Genomic DNA, 22,432 nt, shown 5'->3' with positions numbered 1-22,432 from the left:
CCCGCTCGTAGTCGCGCTATTGATTCTCCCCATCAAGTCATCAGCATAACCCGCCCCAAACTCAGTCACTCACTTTCATCCATCTTTGTTCTATCCCGGATCGCTTCAGATCATCGTTCTTCCTGCCCCCCATCCACCAATCGAAATCCCTCTGGCCTTCTTTGACGGATCGTCCATCCGATCTAGCTCCGAGCGCAACTGGTATTGATTCGACGTCGGAAATCCCAGATTAGAGTTGGCTGTGCAGGATGGCTGCGATCAGCAAATGGACGGTCTCCGAGGTATGGCCGAACGGTCAAAAGCACCACCCCCCACAAGAAACACGAGAGAAAAAGAATCGTCCCTCACCATGCCTTGACCTCTCAGCCGTATGTCGATGTAGCAGGAACCTTACTGGAGGGTCCGTTCTATGACGAAGCCCGCAATGAGCTCCGCTTCGTTGACATCTGGGAGGAGAAGCTGTATTCGCTGGACCTGGCTCAGGGGCCCAGCTCACTTCGAATCCTCGACACGTCGACGTCGATCGGGTGCGTAGATGTCCCGTCCCCAACCGGATGCATCCCTGCCAGGTAGTCCCTCAATCGTGAAACTAACCCCCATTGATGTAGAGTGACAGCCAATATCGCGGATCCCACCGACTCTTACGAGGGCCAGGCCGTCGTAGCTGCGAAACACGGCTATGCACTCCTCAACCGCACCACAGGCGAGCTGTCATATCTCGCCAAAGTCTGGGATGAACAAAAGGACGCGGCAAAGGCGCACCGGTAGGCTCATTCCCCGTCCCCCACGTGTCTCTTGTCCCCATCGAAAAAGTGCACTAGAGCATCAGTGTCCTAAAAGAGTAATCATAAAAAGAAAAAGAAAAGAACGAAAAAAGAAACAACAAATCAAACCCAAACGAAAAGGGAAAAAAAAAAAAAAAAATTAGTGATAATATAATAATTATTTTTAAACAAAATAGGATGCGTTTCAACGACGGAGCGGTCGACAGCCAAGGACGGTTCTGGGCGGGGGCAATGAACGACAACAAAGTGCAAGAGCCCATCAACGAAGGCGTTCTGTTCCGTCTAGACCCCGATCTGACGCTGCACCGGATGGTCGAGCAAGTGACGATTCCCAACGGGATTGGGTGGAATGCTGCGGACGACACGATGTACCTGACGGACTCACCGAGGGGCAAGATCTACGCGTTTGACTTTGACGCCCCCTCGGGGATCATCAGCAACCGGCGCGTGTACTTCGACCTCCAGGACGAGCCCAAGGTGCCCGATGGGTTCGCGATTGACGTGGAAGGCTGCATCTGGAGTGCGATCTACGGAGGCGGTAAGGTCATCCGTATCTCGCCCGAGGGGCAGGTCATTGGTGAGGTGTTGCTGCCCACCCGGAACATCACCTGTGCGGCCTTTGTGGGCACCGAGCTGTTCATCACGACGGCCAAGGACGAGACTGATGATGCGGCGCTGCCGAACTCTGTTCGGTACGGGGGGCGACTGTATCGGGTTGACGTGGGGGTTCGGGGACAGGCCAAGAATGCGTTTCGCCTGCAAAAGTGATCTGACCGATCTTACCTAGTATATAGGTTGATGAAGACTGTGGAAATGTTAGTTGTTGTCGTAGTTATATGAAGAAACTTACAAAGGTTATATGAGTGTAGATAGGAGGGGTAAATTCACCCCTCCTTCTCCAGCGTAGATGAAAACAACGATTTATATTTCACAACAAAACAAGCGACACCCTACTTTTTTTACCTACCAAAAGGTGCCCCCAGGCGAATGGAAACGACCGGATCAGCAAGCTAGGTACTAGGTGGTAGTCCGTCGCTATCTACGCACATGTTGTGTCACAAGTGGGATGAGACGGCGAGTCGAGAACTCATATGTGTATAAACCAACACCTGACCAGGTAGTTGTGCAGTCTAAGACCTACCTACATGTACATATACATATACATAAACATATGCTACAAAATTGCCAACAGTGACACAAGTACAAACATTAGTACCTACCCTACACCTGGCTCGCATAGAGAGAAGCAGTACTCCGCACATCCGCATCTCACTAAAAAAAAGAACAATGATAAAATCAATTCCAAATCACCAAGACGAGTAAGTACCTAAGTAAGCGTGCAAAAGGTGCATGCACCTACTTCGTACATACCTAGGTAGTAAGGTACAGTGAGGAATAGGAATTTGAACCGCGGGATGGCCGCATCGGGGGAGGGGGCTGGAGTAAGGCACTGCAGAGGTACAACTGTATCTCAGCCGGGGTTCCGTTCCTATTAGGCGGTGCTGGCAGTGCCAACACACACCGGTGGTTCCAGTTATGCAGGTTGATGCAGACTCCAGACTCCAGACTCCAGACTCAGAGACTCGTGGATGGCTTTTTCTTTTCTTTTTCTTGTGAAGTTATTATAGTATTTTCGTCTCTCAGCAGTGAGCTAGTTCTAAATTACAGTGGGGATTAATATATTTCTATATATTTATCTTTTGTTTACTTTTTATACTCCGTGGTATCATTGTATGTGTATGATGTAAGATACACTGTAAGATACGCAAGTGATAAGATACTTACCTCGTACTCAAGCATGACAGATGATAGATGACAGCATGACAGGTCTGAGGCACACCGAGCCATTTCTGAATCATTGATGATAACTGCATCTACCTGATACTACTAACTAGGTAGTATTGAATCCCACGGGATCGTCTCCTTCTATCTTCCATCTTCCTGTCATGCGGTTGCAGCGGCACCAGAATGCCATACCAAAAGAAAAGAAAGAGAAAAGAAACCATAGTTAGTACTAATCCTTCCAATGACTAAAGATGGGCTGATGTAGATAAATAGATAGGTAGAAGATAATCCAAAGTGACATGATTAAACCTCAAAATTAGCATCACGTATCAAGAACAAAAAAGAAAAGAAAAGAGGATCAAATTCCGCCCCACGCACCAATGAACCCACGAACCGCACTTCTGGGGCCCCCCCAATGCTAAACTAACCATGCATGGATCCTGCAGCCACACGCACATACAGTCTCTGTCTGTTTCTCTCTCTGTCAGTCTCTCTCTGTGTCTCGCCTCGCTTCTTACCTACCTACCACCTCACGAACTCTTCCCCACCCCCCCTACCTCACTATACCTATCTAGGAGGTCCGTACTTTGGGGACCCCTCTTCCCCCTATCTCCCGCCTCACTCTCAGACAGAATATAGGCGAAGGATCGGGGGGGGGACGCGCATCACGGAGATGGATTCCGGTAGTTATTAAGGAAGTCTAGACCAGGGCGGTTGATACGTTGGATGAGATAGATTGAAGGATGAGAGGACGAGGGGAAAAGAGGAGGAGGAAGAGGGGACTGAAGAACGATACAGAAGGCTCCACTTCCCGGAGTAAATAGAGGTTTGAACTAAGCTGGGTGTGGAGTGGGGTGCTTGGTTAGTACTTTCCTATTGTATGATCTTGTTTATTTTGTTTTGTGTGTTTATTATGCGGTGTATTCTCATTGAATGTATAATTTGCTCCTGTTGTATGCCATTGAGGTCTATCCAGTGTGGAAGAAGAATATAGCCTCTAGTTAGATCCGCAAACTTCGGACTATCTGTAAAGCAGGCAGGTAGAGAAGAGCCTAGGTATCTAAAGTACCAATTTACTTACTCCGTACCCGCTGTCGGTACTCCAACGGGAATAAATTGACGAATATCCACGTCCCCCAACCAATGGGGTTTTTTCGATCGCCAGATCCCAAGCCCAGCCGGCTGCAAGTAATCTGCTGGCTGGGTTTGCAGAAAGAGAATGAACAACTGTCTCAGTCTAAACCGGTGACTTCCATTTTCTTCTATGAAGTCAAAAAGTACTTCTGTATTCGAAGCTATCTATCGTCTAATAATGAGGGGGAAGAAAGAAAAAACCTAACGAATATTAATCAAAAAGGTGTAATATTAATCAAATAAGAGGAAGAAAAAGCAACTGCTGTCTTTTCCCCTTTTCATATCCATTTCTATCTTTTCATAGGTTTTTATATGCCTCGAAAAAAGCAATAAATCAAAAGTAAAAAAAAAAGACAAGGTCTTCAACTTCCCATCACATCACACTCAGGTAGTATGTCTAGTCCGCCTCGTAGGACAGAAATAATAAGGATTATGCAGACAATAATAATGCCGCACCATCGCTCGGTTCGGGCTATGCTACGGGCCGCTAGAAGATTATTATTATTCTGATTGACCGATCCTTGGAAGTCGACGTCAATTTCCCTTGCTGTCGGTTTGTCTATCGCAAATGAGGAATCTCAGAGCTGTCGGGATAGACCGACTCCCGTGTTGTATAGAGAAGTTGATAGGGAGCTGCGGCCCAATGACGTAGCTGGGTTGACTGACCATTATTCTCTCTGTGTAGTACTCCGTACTCTTGATTTATTTTTCTTATGCTGCGTAAGATAATCAAAGTGAGAAAATGACTCACTGATCTAACAACGTCTGAAGTAACAATATAACCCCCGAGGTGCATCGTCAAGCACGTCTAGATTGAAGGACTCGCGTGGTCTCACTCGGCACATGCCACGGCACTTTCATTTCAGCCTCGAAAACAAAACAAACGTCAATTGGCCAGAAAATAGAAAATTCAAACTAAGAATCACAAATGAAAGAGAAAGAAGAAAAGAAAAGAAAAGAAAAAGAAACAAAACGAAAAGACAACGAATTGAAAACAGTCCCTCCCAGGGAGAATCCAGGTATCCAGCCAATGGAAGCAGTGCTTGACTGCAGAATGGCCCACGCCACGACGGCACAGTATTAATACTACATATCATTTATTAACCACATAGTGCGACAAGGATAAATCAAAATATTAGATAGAAAGAAAGAAAAACACAACAGCGATCAGCACATTCTGCCCATTGAAAGCACCCCATCCAGCCCGATGGAGTCATCAACTCGTCACGCCAATGCCAGCGCCACCACTCGGGGAAGGGGGTAGAACGAGAAAAAGAAACGAAAGGAAGAACCAAAAAAAAAAAATTTTTCAATCATACTTAAATAACAATAAGAGGGAAGATGATATGCCGCGCCCGCATGCATGCAAGACATGGGCCTTCCGGGCCAGTCATGGCGTCCACGATGGAGAAAGAAAAAAAAGTGCCTCATTTCCAGCAGCACTTTTCCGCGGATGGGGGTGGATCGATGGCGCCCGATCCTTCGGGGTTTGGAGTATCGTTAGTACGGATACTTACTAGGGAGATAGACAGTAGGCACTAGATAGAAGGTACGAGGTGGGCTCATGGCGGAATGTTGGTTGAAGCTGGTTGACTTGTGTGGGTACTACTGGATATACTACTTGGATCTGATTCTGCCTCGGATCCAACTATTGTTTGGCTTGGAACACTAGTCATTCCATCACCGGTGGAAGGAATAAGATGGTGAGATGCTATATCGGGCAATTAGTACTACGTATTACCTATAATTGGATATTATATTCTGATTATTTTCAATTTTCTGGCAGACTGATCATGTCATCATCGTGATCCTCTAGCCCTAATCCTGGATTATAGATCAACGTAAATTGGAGACCTTGGCTTGGAGACAGACATTGGAGCTGAACGATGACGGATGCTCTAGCCTCTAAGCCTCCCACGGTGAGATTGACACTTGACAGGAGACCCCGATCTACGTGTTAGGGGATACATTTAATGATTTTAGAGGGAAAGAAAGAGACGGACCGTAGTTGACAGACCGTAGCTGACGGACCAGTGGACCAGTTGGAGCGAAGCTGGATCGACACAACTCGGTAGTTGAAGAAAGTTCCATGAGAATGGAAGGAAATAATATTAATAATAAAAGTAGGAATTCTCTTCACGTCAGATCGAAGAAAAAAAATAGGAACATTTTTGACACGCGGCACATGTTGCGTCGAATCGATAGACTTTGACTATAAAAATTTCATGCGTGTAGCTTATAGTGTGACCAAGGAGGGGGAAACCGTGCCCATCATGCTGATTCTTGACAGACTTCAAACACCTCAATCCTACCCAAAAGACCGAAAGACAGTCTCACATCTAGAGAAAGAGGATGAGTTCAGACTCTCCACCGATCCTCCTCTGCCACCACGACCATGGTGACGGGGTCGACTAATTGTTCCCTCTCACTCGCATTTCGCCCCCAAACCCCAGTCAGTCCCTCTGTTAGTTCCCTTTAGTTCCTTAGTTGTTCGTTAGTGGATAGACTAAAGGTGGAACCCGCCGGTTCCTTCCATTCCATCGCTGACCGGTCTTTGACTTTTGACTATCATTCCAGTCTCCTAATAATGAGGTCTATTATTATTGGGGTTTGGGATGGGTGATTTCCTCGAGTAGGGGGAAGGGCACACCAATGGGTCTAATCCCCTGATCTGTTTCCATTCTTCATTTTTTTTCCCCTGATTTTTATTCTTCTTTCAGTATTTTCTATGCCCGACGTGCTCTCCACAGAGTACGGACTATGGAGACGCTCTGTAGGCTGTACTATGTCACTGCCCAATTCCAGCCCAGCCCCAGCCCGGTTCTGGGTACCTGTCCGGGTTCCCCGGGGCCCATCGCGGTACTTTGGACTGACACCGATTAGACTTGTTATGATCACCTTGGTAATATTATTTCCGTTGTAAACATTCACTTTTCTGAGTGACTGTGCTCTTCTGCATCTATCTGTATGTATGTCTATACCGACAGGCAGACATACATCATAGTCAAGGGAATCGACAGGACGGTATGGCGATGGTCAAAACCAAATGCTGTGTGTAAACCAGTACGAGCATGGAGTAATTTGTATGGTAAGGTCAGGTTAGGTCATGTATGGTATGGTATGGATCAGGCGGGATATTCGTCCATCACATTCATTCACCTGCAGGTTGGCAGACCGACATCTGTTGAACAACTATGATAATAACTAATTCTCTGGGACATGATCATTGATTGGTCTTACTCATCTCCCCTGATCAATGTCCATTATGGATTTTCTCTGGAACAAGATAATCTACTGGATTAAATCCATCGTGCTTTTGCCCGACCCAGTTCCCTTTCCCACATCTGCGGTTCGTTCATCATCACCAGCTCCACTTTTATGGCTCGCTGGTTTTCGCTTTTTTGGTTCACACCGCTGGATCTGGATAATAAATAATAAACAGTAAATAGTAAATGGGAGATAATCATCAAAATAAAATATAATAATAATCAAACGTTGGATCCATGATCGTCCTTCTGCCTGTCTGCTGGGAAACGAATCCACCGCATTATCAGCAGTCATCATGGGAATTCTCAGTATAATAATATTCTGATTTATTATTGTGGTTTTAGTCCTTTTCATTTATTCTATTTATTCTATTTATTATTCTCTTCTTCCTTATTTTATTTTCAAGAATAAATCATTTGTCTTTATTGTCTGGATATTATTCTGGAGTTTTTCATTTCGTGTATTCTACTTATTTCTATTTCACCCTCGACTCTCCGTCTCTCCATCTCGACTCGATCTTCTCCTTTCTTCTCACGTACTTCTTCATCTCCACGAATTCCTTCCTCTGTCATACCTTTTATCATCTCTATCCCTCTCCTCCTGATCTTCCTCTATACCTCTCTTCCTCTCCATCACAGCATAATTTAGCTAGACGGGCTTACCTCCTCGATTGGCTCTTCCATAACTTCCTGACGGGAAAATCTTCATCTTCGTCCTTCCTTCCGGACGACCTAATTTTCTCATCCGCTGGGCGGGTGTCAGTTTGGATTGAATCCTCGGGAATTCTCCTCATCCATCGTGGCTACCTTAGGGATTAGTGTTTTGACTCCTCCCACTCCATATCCGCACCCGGTGCATCCCCCCCATTCATATCATTCGCTGCCTGGCTTTCATCGGGCCCAATCGACTGGCTCCCTCTCTCAGGCTCCTGTCCACCAGTCTCTAGCCCACCAAGAGAGAGGGGGCCGTCCCCCGCCATGCCCTAGCCTTCTGCGTCAGTCCATCGAAAGAGATCCGGAGCACATGGCGCAGATCCCCCCCATCTCTGGCCCGGATTCTGCCTCTGCGGACGATGGCCCGGCTGTGGAGAACCGCGGTTCTCTCGACCGGAAACGTCCGTACGTCGTGGATGAAGACTCTTCCTCAGACGGTCGTGACCCGCTGCGCCCTCGTACGCTCTCCTGGCACCCCTCGGCGCCCGTGGAGCCGCCTCTGAAGACGGAGAGGCTTTGTTCCATCGGGGTCGACTCCATCTTGAACCCTCCGTCCAAGGCTGGGCCGGCGACTAGCCCTGAAACGCGCGGGGATCCGATGGCGCCGGCCGGTTCGTCGCACCATCGACGACTGCCCTCATCCCCCTCCGTTTGCCTGCCGTCACCCGCGCTACCACCCGCAAAACGGTTGTCCTTATCCCCAGGATCTCATCAGATAATCCACCCCGCGTCGCCTTCGGCTCGCTTCGTCAGCGCCGCGGGTCCGTATCCCAGGAAGACTAGTGCGCCACAGTCACCCTTGGCTCAAGAATCTCGACCGGGGTATATGGGGGCTCCAGGCTCCCCGATGGTCATGGACCCGGCGGTGGTTCCGTCCACCTCGATGCCGGGCCCTCCGGGGGCCATGCCCGTCTCCGTGCAATCCACGCCCACGTTCCACAGTCGCCGGACGAGTGCCAACCTGACTCCCAACCCGACCTCGCAGGAAACGAGCCCGACGACGCCTGTTTCCACTTTCAGCCACTTCGGACGCGCGTCGCCCGCCCTGGCCGGTCCCCCTCTGCCCCACCTGCCGTCGGGCCTGGCGACCTCGGTGCCGTACGCGCCGATGGAGTCGGTCAGCCGACTGCCCCCGGTATTGGCCGGTCCACGGCCGGGCGACGAGCCGCTGGCCGTGGGGCCACCCCCGCACGCCGAACCTTCCGGGCCGCCCAAGATCGAATGTTTCCTGGACCTGAAATCGGGATCGTCCAGCCAGGCGGAGAAGCGGAAGGCGAACAGCGACGCATCGCGGCGGTTCCGAAACCGAAAACGGAATGAGATGCAGATGGAGCAGAAGCTCTCGGCCCAGCAGGATGAGATCCGAGCCCTGACGCAGGACCGGGACTACTACCGCGCGGAACGAGACTTCTATCGGGAGCACGTTCATCGACTGATCCCAGCGGGCCAGCAGCTCCCCACGCGACCAGCGTCGCCGCAGCGGTTTCGCGCGCCGTTCGACCACCCGTCCGAACGGGATCCGCAGACCGCATGGCCACATGCGACCGAGCCCGCATCTGGGACCCGTGCGTCCTTCCGGGGTCCTGCCCTGGCACCCCCAGTAACATCGTCGACGAGGCCGACCGGAAGCTGGTCTACCGCATCGCCCTCCTATACCACGTCGCCGGCGGCGCCGGGGGGACGCGGGATCCTGTCCCACGAGCAACCGCCCCGGTCTCTACCACAGTTTCCGGGAGAGTGGGCGCGGGTCTAATCCTTTCCTATCCGTGATACGCAGCGACGCCGGCTCGTTCCACCGCACATCGCCTGGAGCGTTGGTTGTTTATAATGAAGGGGGACCGCAGACGAGAAAGAAGATAGAAAAGAAAAGAAGAAAAGAAAAAAAAAAGAAAGGAAAGAAATTAGAAGAAATTGACTATAATGATCCCGCCAGCGGCGAGGGATCGATGCATTGGTGGATATCTTTGATTACGATTTGCGATCAGCATGCAGGACGTTGGGTATAACCAAGCGGTGGCTTTATCATGTGTTTTTGACCTTATTTTCTCGTGTTTTTTTCCCCCTTATATATATATATATTTATTTTTTCTTTTTCTTTTGTGATCTCTCCCGTTGTGCTGCAGGAATGGGCCGCGTGGTGGATCCAGAGATTATGGCGTGACAACTTCTCTGCACACTACACCTCTGGCATTCATGCCCATGTTCGTTATTCTGGAGTACCCATTGGGTGGCATTTTGTCTTAACTTGACTTGCACGGAAATTGACCGACTATCGAACGGATCGTTGGACCTAATTGTGGATGATAGTTTCTGCTCCCCTGTATGATAATCCAATTGACGAATGGACGAATGACGACCCCTTCTTCCCCTCTTGACATGGGATACGTACTGCACACCTGCTTAAAACTCTCCCATATACCTCCATCTTCCCTGGTATCGCCAAGGATTGATATCAGTTGAGACAGCCTTAGGCAGCCAGGTCCCACGTGGTCAGCACAGCAGCCAATCAGGACGACCCGGCACAATCAACACCAAACAGACCAAACGCCGCAATGACAGCACACCGTGGGCGGCCTCAGGATCCCAACTGGACGACATTCACCGCATCAACCCTGTCGTGGCTTTTCTTCATCCTGGACAACCGTCCATGATGGGACCAGAGTACCATCCCACTCACCCCCCCCACTACCCCCTAACACTATCCCACACGGCCCCCCCCCTGGGTCCCCATCCTGGTTCCGGTATCGCAATAATCATCAAGTGGTGTCGGGGGTTCCGAAGTGGTTCTTCACCAGGATTAATCAGGGCGGATGGTGCAAGATGAGGGGCCTATATAAGGACCGTCAGGTCCTGGGAAGATCCGGGACCTGTAGTTACAGATATCGCAAGAAAGAAGTCACGATAGTCTGCATCATGGCGGTTTTTACAGGTCTTCTAGCTTTTCATGCTTTATTCGCCAGGTGGGTCCCCTCCAAGAACCTAAAACTCCAAAGCATGGACAGATCGGCTAAAGATCTTCGCACAGCGTCTCGGGCGGCACTGGCCTTCCTGCCTCTGACTGCAACACGGTCGACGGCGGGTACCAGTGCTTTCCGGAGGTCTCGCACAGCTGGGGCCAGTACTCGCCCTTTTTCTCGCTCGAGAAGGAGGAGAAGGACGACTCACCAGACAGGGACATCCCGGATGGTTGTCGGGTGACCTTTGCGCAGGTGCTCTCGCGTCACGGCGCGCGGTATCCGACGGAGTCGAAGAGTACCAAGTACGCTGCGCTGGTGAAGGATGTGCAGCGCAATGCGTCGTCGTTGACGGGCAAATACGCCTTCTTGAAGACTTACAACTACTCGCTGGGAGCGGATGACCTGACGTCGTTCGGGGAGGCCCAGATGGTGGCTTCCGGTGCGAAGTTCTATGCCCGGTATGCGGCGCTCGCAAGGCGACTCGTGCCGTTTGTGAGGGCGTCGGGGTCAGACCGGGTCATTGCGTCAGGGGAGAAGTTCATCAATGGGTTCCAGGGGGCGAAAAAGCGAGATTCGCACGCGGAGCCGGGGCAGAAGCCTGCCGTCGTTAATGTGGTGATCCCCGAGGGCGAGACGTTCAACAATACGCTCGACCACGCGATATGCAAGAAGTTCGAGGACAGCGAGTACGGCGATGAGGTGGAGGCTAACTTCACGGCGCTGTTCACGCCCGATATCCGGGACCGTCTGGAGGCGGATCTCCCGGGGGTGCGACTCGAGGACGAGGACGTGGTCGGTCTGATGGATATGTGCTCGTTCGACACGGTGGCAGGCGATGGGTCGCAGTTGTCGCCGTTCTGCGGGCTGTTCACGCCCCACGAGTGGGAGCAGTATGACTACATGCAGTCGCTGTCAAAGTACTATGGCCACGGTGCGGGACACCCGCTGGGCTCAGCCCAGGGCATCGGGTTCACCAACGAGCTCATCGCGCGGCTGACCCGATCCCCCGTGCGCGACCACACGAGCTCCAACCAGACGCTCAATGCCGACCCGGCGACCTTCCCCTTGAACTCGACGCTGTACGCGGACTTCTCGCACGACAACAGCATGATATCTATCTACTTCGCCCTCGGCCTGTACAACGGTACCGAGCCGCTCTCGCAAACCAAGTCGCAGACGGCCGCCGAGTCGGGTGGATACTCTGCCGCGTGGACGGTGCCTTTTGCCGCTCGGGCTTACGTCGAGATGATGCAGTGTCAGGGGGAGAAAGAGCCGCTGGTTCGGGTGCTGATGAACGACCGCGTGGTGCCGCTGCATGGCTGCCAGACGGACGATTTGGGACGCTGCACTCGTGATGATTTCGTTCGGGGACTGAGCTTTGCAAGGTCGGGAGGAAACTGGGATCAGTGTTGGGTTTAGAGCTTGCCGGGCAGATGGATTCCGGGTTTTCCTTTCGGTTCTCCATGACATTGTTTCATGACCTTGCAGATACATTCCGGGTTTCAGTTCTTTCATGACTCAATCTTTATCTGGATTGTGTAAATCCACTTGCTTTCTTTGCTGTCTGGTCTGACATTCACCTTGCACATTCAGCCTAGCGTGTTTTCAAAGTGCACACATTCACTGTAAATAGAGTGATATGTCCATCGTCTCGGCGATGGCTCATCAGTTCCTTTACCCTTTACTTTCTCTCGCTTTTTCTTATCATGCTTCTCACATCCTTCATCGATACTCGTTCCCTCATCACCTTTATCGATCCTTATCTCTCGGCGTGCCTCTCAGCGTGCCTCGGCGACGAACACATCCACCCCAACACCCCCATCAAACCAGACCACCATGTCGTCTGACGAAAGATTCTCCATCTCTGAAGAAAACACCTCACCCCCTTCACCTCCAAATGTCACCCCGGCCATCGTGTTGATCTCCCCCAAAGGCATCCACTTCTTCACCCGCTACCGCGCCATCCTGCGCAAAATGAACCGCGACGTCGAGCTCTACTGGGCGCCCAACATCAAAACCCTCAACGGCACCATCCAGAGACACAGTTACCGCATCGCCGGCTTCGTCATCTCCGACGCGGCCATCATGGACCCAGAGCACGAAGAACTCGCCCAGCGCGTCGCCAGTCTCCCACGCACCCCCGGCCGCGAGTGGGCCGTCGTCTTTGCCTTCGACTTCCCATCGCAGGCAGCCCGTGCCCCGTTCCGTTTCAACCAATACATGGAGACATACTTCGGGCTGGGCTGGCGCATGTGCGGCAAGACAGAGAACAAGATCAAGATGAAGCTGCGGACGCTGGCGCTGAGGAAGGTCGCGAAGCGTGCTTACCGGATGGAGTATGAGTTTCGAAGCGTCTTTATCCGCGGTGTCAAGCAGGGTGATAAGTTTCTGGTTACTGTGGGAGAGTTCAGTAGTGGTGGACAGCCGGATGAGAATTTGTTGGAGGAGGAGACTTCTTCTACCGCTGTTGCTGAGATGGGGGATGGGTCTAGCGATGTTGATAGCCAAACTCCCATTGGTCGTCGTCCTGCGCTCGACACCACCAGCCATTTCGCCGTGCCGTCTGGTAACGTCGGGGCCCATGACGATGACGACACGATCAGCGACTTGAGCCAGCACACCGCCGCTGACTTCAACTATCCTGATAGCATTGCTGTTCCTACAGATGACGAGAATAACCTCGCCGACGACGAGGAGAGCATGTTCGACAGTGAGGAAGGCGAGTACATGGGATTTGAACCTGTGCAGCCTATCGCCCCTGCCCATGTCCTCAACCTCCCCACCACCACCAACACCAACCCTAATTCCCAACACCAGCAGCAGGAGCAGGAGGAGGAAGATGAAGAGAACGAACCTTCCCCTACCCCCTCCCCCTCCACCCCCGTCTCCTCCCCACCCAGCCAAACCAACGACCCCGACGTCGAATTCGACCCGGAAAACGAATCCATCGCCACAGAAACCAGCACCAACGGCCGAGTCAGTCCCACCAGCTCCATCGACCCACGCCCAGTAAGCGCCAACCTGCCCTTCCCGCTCCCCCCGCAAACCTTCAACAACCTCCGCCGCTTCTTCGACGCGAACGCCGTCCCGACCACCACCGAGGGCGAAGAGATCTCCACCCCGGACCTCATCCCGCACGACTGGGTGCCATCTGACGACGAGGGCACGGAGGCGGACAAGCAGGTTGCGGATTCATGTGTGGTTATCCATGAGAGTAGGCGTGTGGTTCCGTGGAGGGGCAGGAACTACACTGTGCGTGGGTTTGTGGGGTTTGTGGGACATGTGGATGATAATCGAAGTGTGAGTTCGTTGATTTTGGGCGTTTGTGGGGTTAGGGTCGTGGGGGTTACTACTCATTGAGGGTGATGGGTATGGATTATGGATTATGAATGGATGAACGGATGGATGGGTTTGGTTGGGGAATTATCCTTTGATGTGTTTTGATTTGATTTGTTTTGTGGCTTGGGATCGATGGCGTTTTACTGCACTTACTTGCTGCCCTGCACTCACTGTGTAGTATGTATGCAATGTAAGTAGCGCAGTGGATGGTGGTAGGCGTTCTCGGGGCCATACCCTACTACGCACGTTGCTTGATATTGAAAAGTTCTTCACGCTAGGTAAAGCAGAGCTAAAAAAAAAGGAATCACATGCTACAACTCCTCTACCGTAGTCATACACATATACATATACATCCATAAAATATAGTAGCTATAGTACAAACTGACCATTCAACAAACCAAAAAGAAATCAAAGCCACTGGGATACAGAACCAATCAATCAGTCAAATCGATCACTCTGCACTCTCGTTTCCACTCCCCTCGTTCAACCGTTTCTGCTGTTTATCCCCGTATGCTAGATATAGTATCAGCATTCGTTCTATCTCTCAAAAGTAAACAGACAAATCCATAAACCCATGGATCAATAGAAGGGGAAAAGAAGACAAGAAAAACAAAAAAAAAAAACATACTCCTCTCATACAACACCCAAGAAGTATACATAAAAACCGGCAACGCCACGATCGTCGAAAGCCACCTAGTACTTTGTTAGCACACCTTTTCCATCTATATTGGACCATAACACATCATATAGCATGATACACAGTATAAGGATATGACATTATACAAAAGTAAACAAAAGGAAACATACCGCCTCGCAGCAACCTTATACTCCTTCGTCTGACGAATATCCCTCACCCCCATCCCCGATAGAGGCGGTCTCTGCGTGCGGCGCGCAGACGGCGGAACCGGGACGCCGGGGGTGTGGACTTTGGGTTTTTGTTCTTCTTTCATTTTCTCCCCCTTAGTCTTTCTCTCCTATTCTTTTCTTTCACTCTTTCTTTATGGTGTTCAATCTGTCTTTATTGGCTGTTGTGGGTTCAATTCGATAGGCTGATGCGGATGAGATGATGATGGTTCAAGGGCGGGAAAAGATGATCGACTGATTCGATTGGACCCGTTTGCTTATTCTGCCTGAGGCATTTATTTGTCTACTTGTTGCCTGAGGCACAACATAACATATTATCATATCAAAAGAACCGATGGTGTGAATACGACTACGTCTACGCTACGTTGAGTCTGACTTGGGAAAATCCAACGCGTGCGTTTATCTGTCTATTGACATTGCCCACCCACCCATCCAGTCCACCACCAGGTACCGCCGCCCTCTGTCGGCCCGTGACGTTCCCTATGACATAGGAGAACGCTGGTCCGACGGGGCGGCGGTCCTGGTGGGGAAGTAAGTACAAAACGGATTCCACGATTCCAAAGTGGACAGGAATTCAACGCCGTACAAAAAAAGAAAGAAAGAAAAAGATTAATACATGATAGAGAAAAAAAATCATCATCGAAAGAAAGAAGAAGAAAAAAACAAGAACATCATGGTATGGTGACATAAAAAAACGCGCCGAAATCATACATTGGAGAGACCTGTCCATGTCTTCTGTGTCCGTAGTTTGCTGTGCCCATACTCCCCCAGAAGGACACACTCGAGAGACCCATCTCTTAAGTGGTTGGTGCTTCGGAGAAGAGGGGAAGAGAGAACATGAGGTAGAACCATGGGGACAAGGGTCATGACGGATGGAGAACTAGGGAGGACCGCGGTAGCCGGGTCCGTCTCCTTGATAACTAAACGTCAGACACTCTTTGTCCACCTTCTACCCCTCTTCTCTCTTTTCTTTCCTCTCCTCTTCCACACCGATCCACGTAGAGACGGATCCTCGATGTGAACCTGGTGGAGGATCTGGGTAGCGTAGACCACGAAACACAAAGAACATGAAGAAACCGGGGAGAACAGCAGGCAAGGGGGAGAATGGGCGGGTCAATAGAATATGGACAGGTCACGGAGAACATGATGGGCAACACAAACGCCGTTCTTCGGGAAGCCTTTCGCCATGTCTGCTAAGAGTAGAGATACAATTGAAAAGCATGATGGAGTGCCCGGTCGGGTAGAAGAAGGGTAGATGGCACATAGGAAGTGTAGCCGGGGGGAGTGCAGTGTGATGGTCATGTAATATCCGGCGGATGTGGGGTATGATATGATGCATGAGAAGGCGATGGGAAGATAAGAAGACGGTAGGAGATGGCGGAAAAGATGACGGTAGAGGATGACGGGTAAAGGTAAAGTCTGCTGCAATCGATCGCATCAAATCCGGATGTCGATTGTGTCAACTCTAGACGCCAACCACTGATCGTGTCGTCTAGACTGCAGCACTGTCAAGCTAGACTGCCGCAGCAGTAGCTCCGTCTTCAGGATGCTCAGATCCCTTTCTGCGCGCCGCGCGACGGGCCCTTTCCTCTGCATGGGTCTGAAATCCCGCCATGAGCGCCGCAGCAGCACGACGACGGGGACGCCCACCAGGTGTCTCGCCCAGCGTTTCGTCCTCTACCGGTGGCTCAGCGGGAACAGGAGTCTCCGGAGTCTCCGGGATTTCTTTCTTCGTCTCGTCCTGGGCCTTGTCGTCGGTCTTCTTGTTTCCCGACATGCGCAATGTCACTTTGAGCGGCTTCGCCCCAACGGGGGTGTCATATGCAGAGGTCTTCGGGCTCTTGTGAGGTCGAGACGTAACTTTGTCTTCTTCAGACTCATCGGCTTCGGTACGGGTGCGCTTCTTAGACTTGCTGGGCTTGTCTGACTTGCCAGACTTGGGGGCCTTGGCTCGCTTGCGTTTCTTCGGGGTCTCCTGCGTCTGAGATTGAGGCTCCGATGTGTCTCCATCCCCGTTGCCGTCCCCGTCCTTCTGGCCGTTCTCATCCTTCATGAAAAACTTTAATTTCAATATGTGCTTCTTCTTCTTCTCATCATCTTGGACCTCCGGCGCCGGTGCCGGCTCCGGTTCCGAATCAGAATCAGGTTCAGAGGTATCTTGAGCTGCGAGCGCAGTCGGAACCTCGCCGTTCTTGCGACGTCTCTTGGCTCTGGGTGTGGGTTCAACAGCTTCAGATGTGACCGCAGCTTTCGATGAGGTTTTCGAAGTGGTGGCAGACTTGGTAGACGCCTTCGAAGCAGCTGTGCTCTTCGGGGTGGCTTTCGATGTGGCCGCAGACTTCGGCGTAGCTTTAGACATAGCTGCAGTCTTCGGTGCGGCTTTGGGCGTAGCTGCAGTTTTCGGGGCAACTTCGGACGTGGCTGCAGTCTTTGGGGTCGCTTTGGACGTGGCGGTGATCTTGGGAGTAACTTTAAGTCTGCCTCCAGTCTTAGGGGCAGCTTTAGGGGAAGGTGCGTCCTCGGGAGTAGGAACGACTGGATCCGCTGTATCACGTCGCCTCTTGCGGGAAGCCCGGGTCGCCTTCTCGGAGACGTTACCGTTGACGGGTGTCGGCACGGCGGGGGTCTGGGCCGTCCCATGACGACGCGTAGCCACCGCCGCCTTGATGTCGTTGACATTCCAAGAGCGATCGATCGTGATGCCGAGAGACTTTGCCTCATCTCGCAGTTTGATCTTAGCGAGCTCCGTATCGACATCCTCGACTGTGAAGGGTGCCACCGTCCCTTGCGGCAGATTGCGCTCTCCCATGCGCGGCGGGTACCCGAAGATGCGGTCGCGCTCAACCTGGTCTCGGGCCTTGTATCGCAGCGGGGGCTGAGGCAGTTCATCATCATTGTAGGTATTGTTGGGCCGGAACACCTCAAATTCCGGTCCCACTGCGAACAGCTCCTCGCCGAACTCATTGACTTGACCTGTGAATCGCCACCCGTCAGCGTCGGCGCACACCACCGAGTCAACGGCCTCTCTTTTGGCTTGTGCCCTGGTCCTGTTGCGGCGTGTAGGCGCCGAAGCGCTGGGGGTGGTGTTCGCGGGTGGTGGTTGCTGCTTACGCTGTTCACCTGGCTTCCCGGCATTTTCCGCCACCTGCCCGCCATTCTGCTCCGCGTCGAAATTTTTGCGCATCTCCGCCAGCCATGCGCTGGCCTCTGGCGCGGGTTTGAAGTCTTCGGCCACAGCAGTCGCGGCGATATCGAGGAGACGATTCGCCAAGGCTCTCGCTTCCGCGGAGAGAACGACGGGCGTTCTTTGTGGCGCGGCTGGAGCGGGAGTAGAATTGGAGGTAACCTTGGTATCGGTTGTGGGCTGAGATACAACCTTGGAGGCAGCATTGGGCTTTGGCTTCGCCCTGGGTGTGGTACGGCGCCTGACGCGTTGTTCGGATGCCAGTGATTCCAAGGCGCGGATGGTCGGCTTGCGCACGCGTCCGGAGGTTCGGTTTGCGGTCGATGTGCTTGTTGTCAGGCTCGTAGGGGACCCCGGGGGATCCATCTGACCATCCAAGCCAAAGTTCTTCCCGTACATTTCGGCGTCATAGTCGAAATGGAATCCGTCATCGTAGACGTGCATGGGAGTTCCAGGTACGGTCCCATTTGCCAGTTCCCGGTCATACGGGTGGGCCAATGGAGTTGACAACGCTGCGGCTAGTGCCTTACGTCCCACATTCAACTTGACGGTGTTGCTCGGTCTGGTAGTCCCCTGGGAAGGTGCGCTGGTCCCGTTGGCATCTGGGGTGACATTCGGCTGCTCATCATCCCGGTGTTCGGCCGAGCTAGTGACACCGGACGTGGGGCCTCGACGACGCGTTTTGGTGGTCAGGCTGCCGGGTGTCGACACAGGAGTTTTGCTCACTCCATTGGTAGGTGTCTGTGGCTTGCTTGAGTCGTTGGCCGGGATTGGTTGCGAGCGTACATTGGGAGTCGTGCGGGCTGTGTGAATAGTGGACTTCGGCTTCCGATTGCGACTGCGCGTAGATTGTGGAGTAGAAGCCCGAGATGCGGCTTGAGTTCCTGACATTCCGGCGTCAGATGCCCTGTTGGCCTTGGCCGGCAGGGACTTGCGAGATTTCGGGTTGGCCGCTCTAGTCTTCATGATTGAACTATTTCGTGGTGTAGTGTCTGGATTTGTTTCAGACAGCTCCGCCTGTGCGGTCGGAGACTTTGGCCGGTCTGGCGATTGGTAAGAGATGAAATGGTGCAGCGTCGACTGTGACAGCTCTGGTTTGTCCTGAATGTCCATTAGATGAATTCGGAGGTGGAATGGCATCAATATCTACTCACTTGAGTCACGTTGTCTGTCTTTGGCGACTTTCGGTTTCGGTGACTCTTCTTAGACCTGGTGCTTGAAGCTTGTACTGACGCGGACCGACTTCTCTGGTCAGGAGTCTCGGCAGTCACTTTAAAGAGGACTGAATGTTCGTCGTTGTTGATCGAACGAGGAGTCTTGCGGCGCTTGGCCGATGGGGTGGAGTCTTCGAATGAGGAAGCTATGGGGGTAGGAGGAAGAGAATAAGACGTCTTGGGGAGCGGTGCGGTGTTTAATTCAGACACGCGCGCCACTCTTTGAGAAGCACGAGATGAACTGCGTCGGTTGGTCTTCACAGAATGTCAGAAAGGGTGAGACACATTACTAAGTGAAGATACGAAAGAGAATGAGAGGTACACGAGGGAGATACGACAAAGGGTGAGAAGGTCCTCGAGGATAGGAGGAAGGATGACAGGAATTCCTCGAGGACGTTAAGGAAAGGATGATAGAAAGCCCTCGAGAAAGATATGACAAAGGATGGGAGAAGGTACTCGATGATCACAAAGCAAGATAATAGAAAGAGGGCCTGGAAATGGGATACACAAGGTGGAAGATGGATGTAAAAAAGAAGGATGTGGGATGAAGAGAAAAGTGGGAAGAGATGGATGTAGAGAGACGGATGTACTGACCGGAGAGAAATCAAGGGAAGAGATGGGGGGGCCAGCCTCCCTTTTATATGTTGGTTTTTCAGACACTGCAGAGGTTGACAGCAGTTAGAAATTGGCCATGAGGTCATTGAATTCAAGTGAATAGAATCGACAGTGAAGAAGACAGGGGAAAGGCTGGAGTGACTCGAGGCGACCACAATCAACCCGCCCTATATGGTAATCAAAAGTGAAGCCCTAACACGCCAGTGACAGACCCGGTGAAGGTCCCAAACCAAGGATGTAACACCCAAAAGAGAAATACCACAGGTACTTACTCTTGAACACCAGTGTGTGAATACACAGTCTCCTTCTTTAAACACCAAATGACTGCTGTGTTGTTGCCCGGTGGGACTTGAAGTATGAAGTGATCATGGACACCGCTCGTGGCGGAAGACCCGACAGGGGATGTTGATAGCCACTGTCCAAAGTCTCTTTCACATATGATCTTGTGTGTATATCTCGATATTACCAGCAGGGAGGTCTCCGAAAGTTCTCAAGCGGTTCCTATGTGGTAGACTCCAACATCAGTGAATGGACTTCCAGTGAATATCGCGGACTGGTGAAGGCAAACAGGAGCCACCGGAGACCTTCGGGAGTCACCCAGTGACCGGTGCTCTCCCCACCACCCATCACAATTATCTCAACGTACCCAGGTATGTTCCCCAAGGAGAAAAGGTCAGGTCAGACCAATCCAGTTGGTGTATCCGTCCAATCCGGGCGGGAAGCAGTCACTGGAGGCGACAGGGCGAGGACACGGAACGTCAGAACGGATTGCAGTCGCACTCCTGCGGTCTTTAAAACCACCCGATCATAGGCATGCCGACAAGGATAAAAAGGCGACAAACAAGTCGAACCGAAACTACCCCACGAAATGCAGTGGAGGGGAAAGCGAAGACGGCGTCAGCAGGAGTCGGACGAGGGCAAGAAAGACTCGAGATAATGTTGGCCTGACAAAGTTGATGAGGAAATTAGGGCTTGCTGGGGGAGTTTGCTCCGTTTGGTCGGGGTCACTGGACCGCCGCTAACCCTTACTTAATCCCGCGGCTTATCTTAGTGTATGCTTTGCTTTGCTTCAACTCCCGATCGGACTTGGATTTCCCCATTTGATTTCTCCATCTTCTTCCGTCAGCTCCTTTGGTTGTGTGCTTTGTGCTGGGTGGTCTGCTACCTATTCTCCAGCAAGAATCATGAAGTTGGGCAATTCCCTCCTCCAGCTCGCTTTGTGGGGTGTCGCGGCTCTCCCGACCGTCACTGCGGCCGCCTGGGGGTTTACTGATGCCACCGTGTCAGTTCACACCAAAGGCGCGGGCGTAGGTACGGGATCCAAAGATGTGTATGTCTCAGCATATGGTTTTGTGTGTAGTTTACAATGGTTTGGAACTGATTGATTGGTCTAATTGATAGTATCCCCGATAACAAAGCTCTCTCCAAGCCCGTCGCCCTGGGCAGCGCCGATACGCTGAAAGTGACCCTCACGGCCCAGGAAGGCAGCTCCGCGAAACAAGCCAACCAGGTCTTCTTGCTGCTTCAGGACCCGGAGACTGGTCTGGACATCTCATACCCGTTTTCTGTGAAAAACAATGGCAAATCGCGGTTGGAGCTGGTAAGCAGCGCGCTCGCGGAACCCCATGGCCGGATTGCGATAGGAGCAGAGCTAACCATCCCGTCTCCCTCCAGGCTATGAAGGACCTTCCCCTCCAATTCCTCGCCCCTTCCAAGCCTCTCGAGGCCCGTTTCCTGATCGGATCATTTGGCACCTCCGCCGCCTACAATGGGGTTGCGTTCCCGCTGACCGTCGCCAGGGACCCGAATGAGCCGGTCCCGACGGTCGAGGTGTCGCGATATGGGAAGCTTCCTGAAATTCATCACATCTTCAAATCCGACGCGGAGAGTCCGCCTGTGGTGATTACCTTGGTCTTCGTGGCCATGGCGTTGGCTTGTTTGCCGGTGCTGGGTGGCGTGGTAAGTCAATGCTCTGTCCAATATGTCTCGTTCGCTAGATTAACTGTGGTCTGTTCGCAGTGGCTGTTCCTCGGTGTCAACATCAAACAGCTACCCACGGCCCTCCAGTCGGCCCCCCTGTCCCACGCTACCTTCCTGGGCTCTCTTCTCGCCATCGAGGGCGTCTTCTTCCTGTACTACACCCACTGGAATCTGTTCCAGATGCTCCCTGCGGTCGCGGCGGCCGGAACCGTGGCGTTCGTCAGTGGTAGTCGCGCGCTAGGCGAAGTGCAGGGTCGGCGCCTCGCCGGACTGCGATAAAGGATTACAGCATCCTGTTGGGCAATGGAACTGATGCGGTAATGGAATGGGATGATATTGCACGATCCTAGTATGAAAGCGAGTCAACATTCTATGGATTGCGATGCGACAGAAGCTACGCGTCTCAAGTAAATGGTCAATTGAAGTGTACAGTAGGATTAGACCAAGCCGTTCAATACACGTCCAGCGCGTCTGATCGCCATCATCGTAACAATAGTCCTAAAATCTGATGTACACCGTAAACACCAGCTGACGTCACCCGCAGCCGTCCCAATCGGGGCTAGTCTAGCAGATGGAGCTGCAGAAACATACAACT

At 52.0% G+C, this 22,432-nt stretch overlaps 7 protein-coding genes across 7 annotated transcripts; 5 read left to right on the top strand and 2 right to left on the bottom strand.

Moving 5' to 3' along the window:
- The first annotated feature begins 54 nt into the window (after window positions 1-54).
- Window positions 55-2,179, top strand: BDW47DRAFT_104658 (SMP-30/gluconolactonase/LRE family protein). Its single transcript, XM_024812378.1, has 7 exons — window positions 55-281; window positions 367-527; window positions 609-764; window positions 962-1,590; window positions 1,636-1,748; window positions 2,006-2,057; window positions 2,157-2,179. The coding sequence occupies exons 1-4, from the start codon at window positions 249-251 to the stop codon at window positions 1,551-1,553; spliced, it is 942 nt and encodes a 313-aa protein (XP_024672680.1). The 5' UTR covers window positions 55-248; the 3' UTR covers window positions 1,554-1,590; window positions 1,636-1,748; window positions 2,006-2,057; window positions 2,157-2,179.
- A 5,596-nt stretch (window positions 2,180-7,775) lies between these two features.
- Window positions 7,776-9,600, top strand: BDW47DRAFT_21986 (uncharacterized protein). Its single transcript, XM_024818480.1, has one exon. The coding sequence runs from the start codon at window positions 7,995-7,997 to the stop codon at window positions 9,435-9,437; it is 1,443 nt and encodes a 480-aa protein (XP_024672679.1). The 5' UTR covers window positions 7,776-7,994; the 3' UTR covers window positions 9,438-9,600.
- A 997-nt stretch (window positions 9,601-10,597) lies between these two features.
- BDW47DRAFT_125196 (histidine phosphatase family protein) lies at window positions 10,598-12,060 on the top strand (the record flags this gene model as incomplete). Its single annotated transcript, XM_024816350.1, has 2 exons — window positions 10,598-10,644; window positions 10,710-12,060. 2 exons carry the CDS (start codon window positions 10,598-10,600, stop codon window positions 12,058-12,060), a joined length of 1,398 nt encoding a protein of 465 aa, XP_024672678.1.
- Window positions 12,061-12,269: 209 nt separating this feature from the next.
- Window positions 12,270-14,038, top strand: BDW47DRAFT_131263 (uncharacterized protein; the record flags this gene model as incomplete). The annotated part of the gene is made up of 2 exons (XM_024817278.1): window positions 12,270-13,855; window positions 13,977-14,038. Exons 1-2 carry the CDS (start codon window positions 12,478-12,480, stop codon window positions 14,036-14,038), a joined length of 1,440 nt encoding a protein of 479 aa, XP_024672677.1. The 5' UTR covers window positions 12,270-12,477.
- Window positions 14,039-14,281: 243 nt separating this feature from the next.
- BDW47DRAFT_104652 (uncharacterized protein) lies at window positions 14,282-14,997 on the bottom strand. The gene is made up of 3 exons (XM_024812377.1): window positions 14,788-14,997; window positions 14,609-14,673; window positions 14,282-14,493 (listed from the first exon to the last, which is right to left on the bottom strand). Exons 1-3 carry the CDS (start codon window positions 14,928-14,930, stop codon window positions 14,432-14,434), a joined length of 270 nt encoding a protein of 89 aa, XP_024672676.1. The 5' UTR covers window positions 14,931-14,997; the 3' UTR covers window positions 14,282-14,431.
- A 1,176-nt stretch (window positions 14,998-16,173) lies between these two features.
- Window positions 16,174-19,273, bottom strand: BDW47DRAFT_21971 (putative GPI-anchored cell surface glycoprotein). The gene is made up of 2 exons (XM_024818479.1): window positions 19,183-19,273; window positions 16,174-19,129 (listed from the first exon to the last, which is right to left on the bottom strand). The coding sequence occupies exon 2, from the start codon at window positions 18,992-18,994 to the stop codon at window positions 16,358-16,360; it is 2,637 nt and encodes an 878-aa protein (XP_024672675.1). The 5' UTR covers window positions 18,995-19,129; window positions 19,183-19,273; the 3' UTR covers window positions 16,174-16,357.
- Window positions 19,274-20,942: 1,669 nt separating this feature from the next.
- Window positions 20,943-22,309, top strand: BDW47DRAFT_104650 (putative oligosaccharyltransferase subunit ribophorin II). Its single transcript, XM_024812376.1, has 4 exons — window positions 20,943-21,187; window positions 21,259-21,457; window positions 21,532-21,816; window positions 21,877-22,309. The coding sequence occupies exons 1-4, from the start codon at window positions 21,042-21,044 to the stop codon at window positions 22,114-22,116; spliced, it is 870 nt and encodes a 289-aa protein (XP_024672674.1). The 5' UTR covers window positions 20,943-21,041; the 3' UTR covers window positions 22,117-22,309.
- The last annotated feature ends 123 nt before the right edge of the window (window positions 22,310-22,432 follow it).

The sequence above is a fragment of the Aspergillus candidus genome (genome assembly GCF_002847045.1).
Source record: "Aspergillus candidus strain CBS 102.13 unplaced genomic scaffold BDW47scaffold_18, whole genome shotgun sequence".
In the NCBI taxonomy this organism is placed as follows: Eukaryota; Fungi; Ascomycota; class Eurotiomycetes; order Eurotiales; family Aspergillaceae; genus Aspergillus; species Aspergillus candidus.
Note: the sequence above shows the minus strand (reverse complement) of the source record. Positions and strands in the feature narration are given on the sequence as shown.

Bases quoted from the DNA above. Each gene is read 5' to 3' on its own strand.
- BDW47DRAFT_104658 (XM_024812378.1), top strand. From the start codon at position 249: ATGGCTGCGATCAGCAAATGGACGGTCTCCGAG. The intron at 528-608 runs GTGCGTAGATGT...CCATTGATGTAG, and splicing joins GACACGTCGACGTCGATCGG to AGTGACAGCCAATATCGCGG. The intron at 765-961 runs GTAGGCTCATTC...TAAACAAAATAG, and splicing joins GACGCGGCAAAGGCGCACCG to GATGCGTTTCAACGACGGAG.
- BDW47DRAFT_104652 (XM_024812377.1), bottom strand. From the start codon at position 14,930: ATGAAAGAAGAACAAAAACCCAAAGTCCACACCCCCGGCGTCCCGGTT. The intron at 14,674-14,787 runs GTATGTTTCCTT...ACAAAGTACTAG, and splicing joins TATAAGGTTGCTGCGAGGCG to GTGGCTTTCGACGATCGTGG. The intron at 14,494-14,608 runs GTATGTTTTTTT...TACTATATCTAG, and splicing joins TTGGGTGTTGTATGAGAGGA to CATACGGGGATAAACAGCAG.
- BDW47DRAFT_21986 (XM_024818480.1), top strand. From the start codon at position 7,995: ATGGCGCAGATCCCCCCCATCTCTGGCCCGGATTCTGCCTCTGCGGAC.
- BDW47DRAFT_21971 (XM_024818479.1), bottom strand. From the start codon at position 18,994: ATGAAGACTAGAGCGGCCAACCCGAAATCTCGCAAGTCCCTGCCGGCC.
- BDW47DRAFT_104650 (XM_024812376.1), top strand. From the start codon at position 21,042: ATGAAGTTGGGCAATTCCCTCCTCCAGCTCGCTTTGTGGGGTGTCGCG. The intron at 21,188-21,258 runs GTATGTCTCAGC...TCTAATTGATAG, and splicing joins GGTACGGGATCCAAAGATGT to TATCCCCGATAACAAAGCTC. The intron at 21,817-21,876 runs GTAAGTCAATGC...GTCTGTTCGCAG, and splicing joins TGCCGGTGCTGGGTGGCGTG to TGGCTGTTCCTCGGTGTCAA.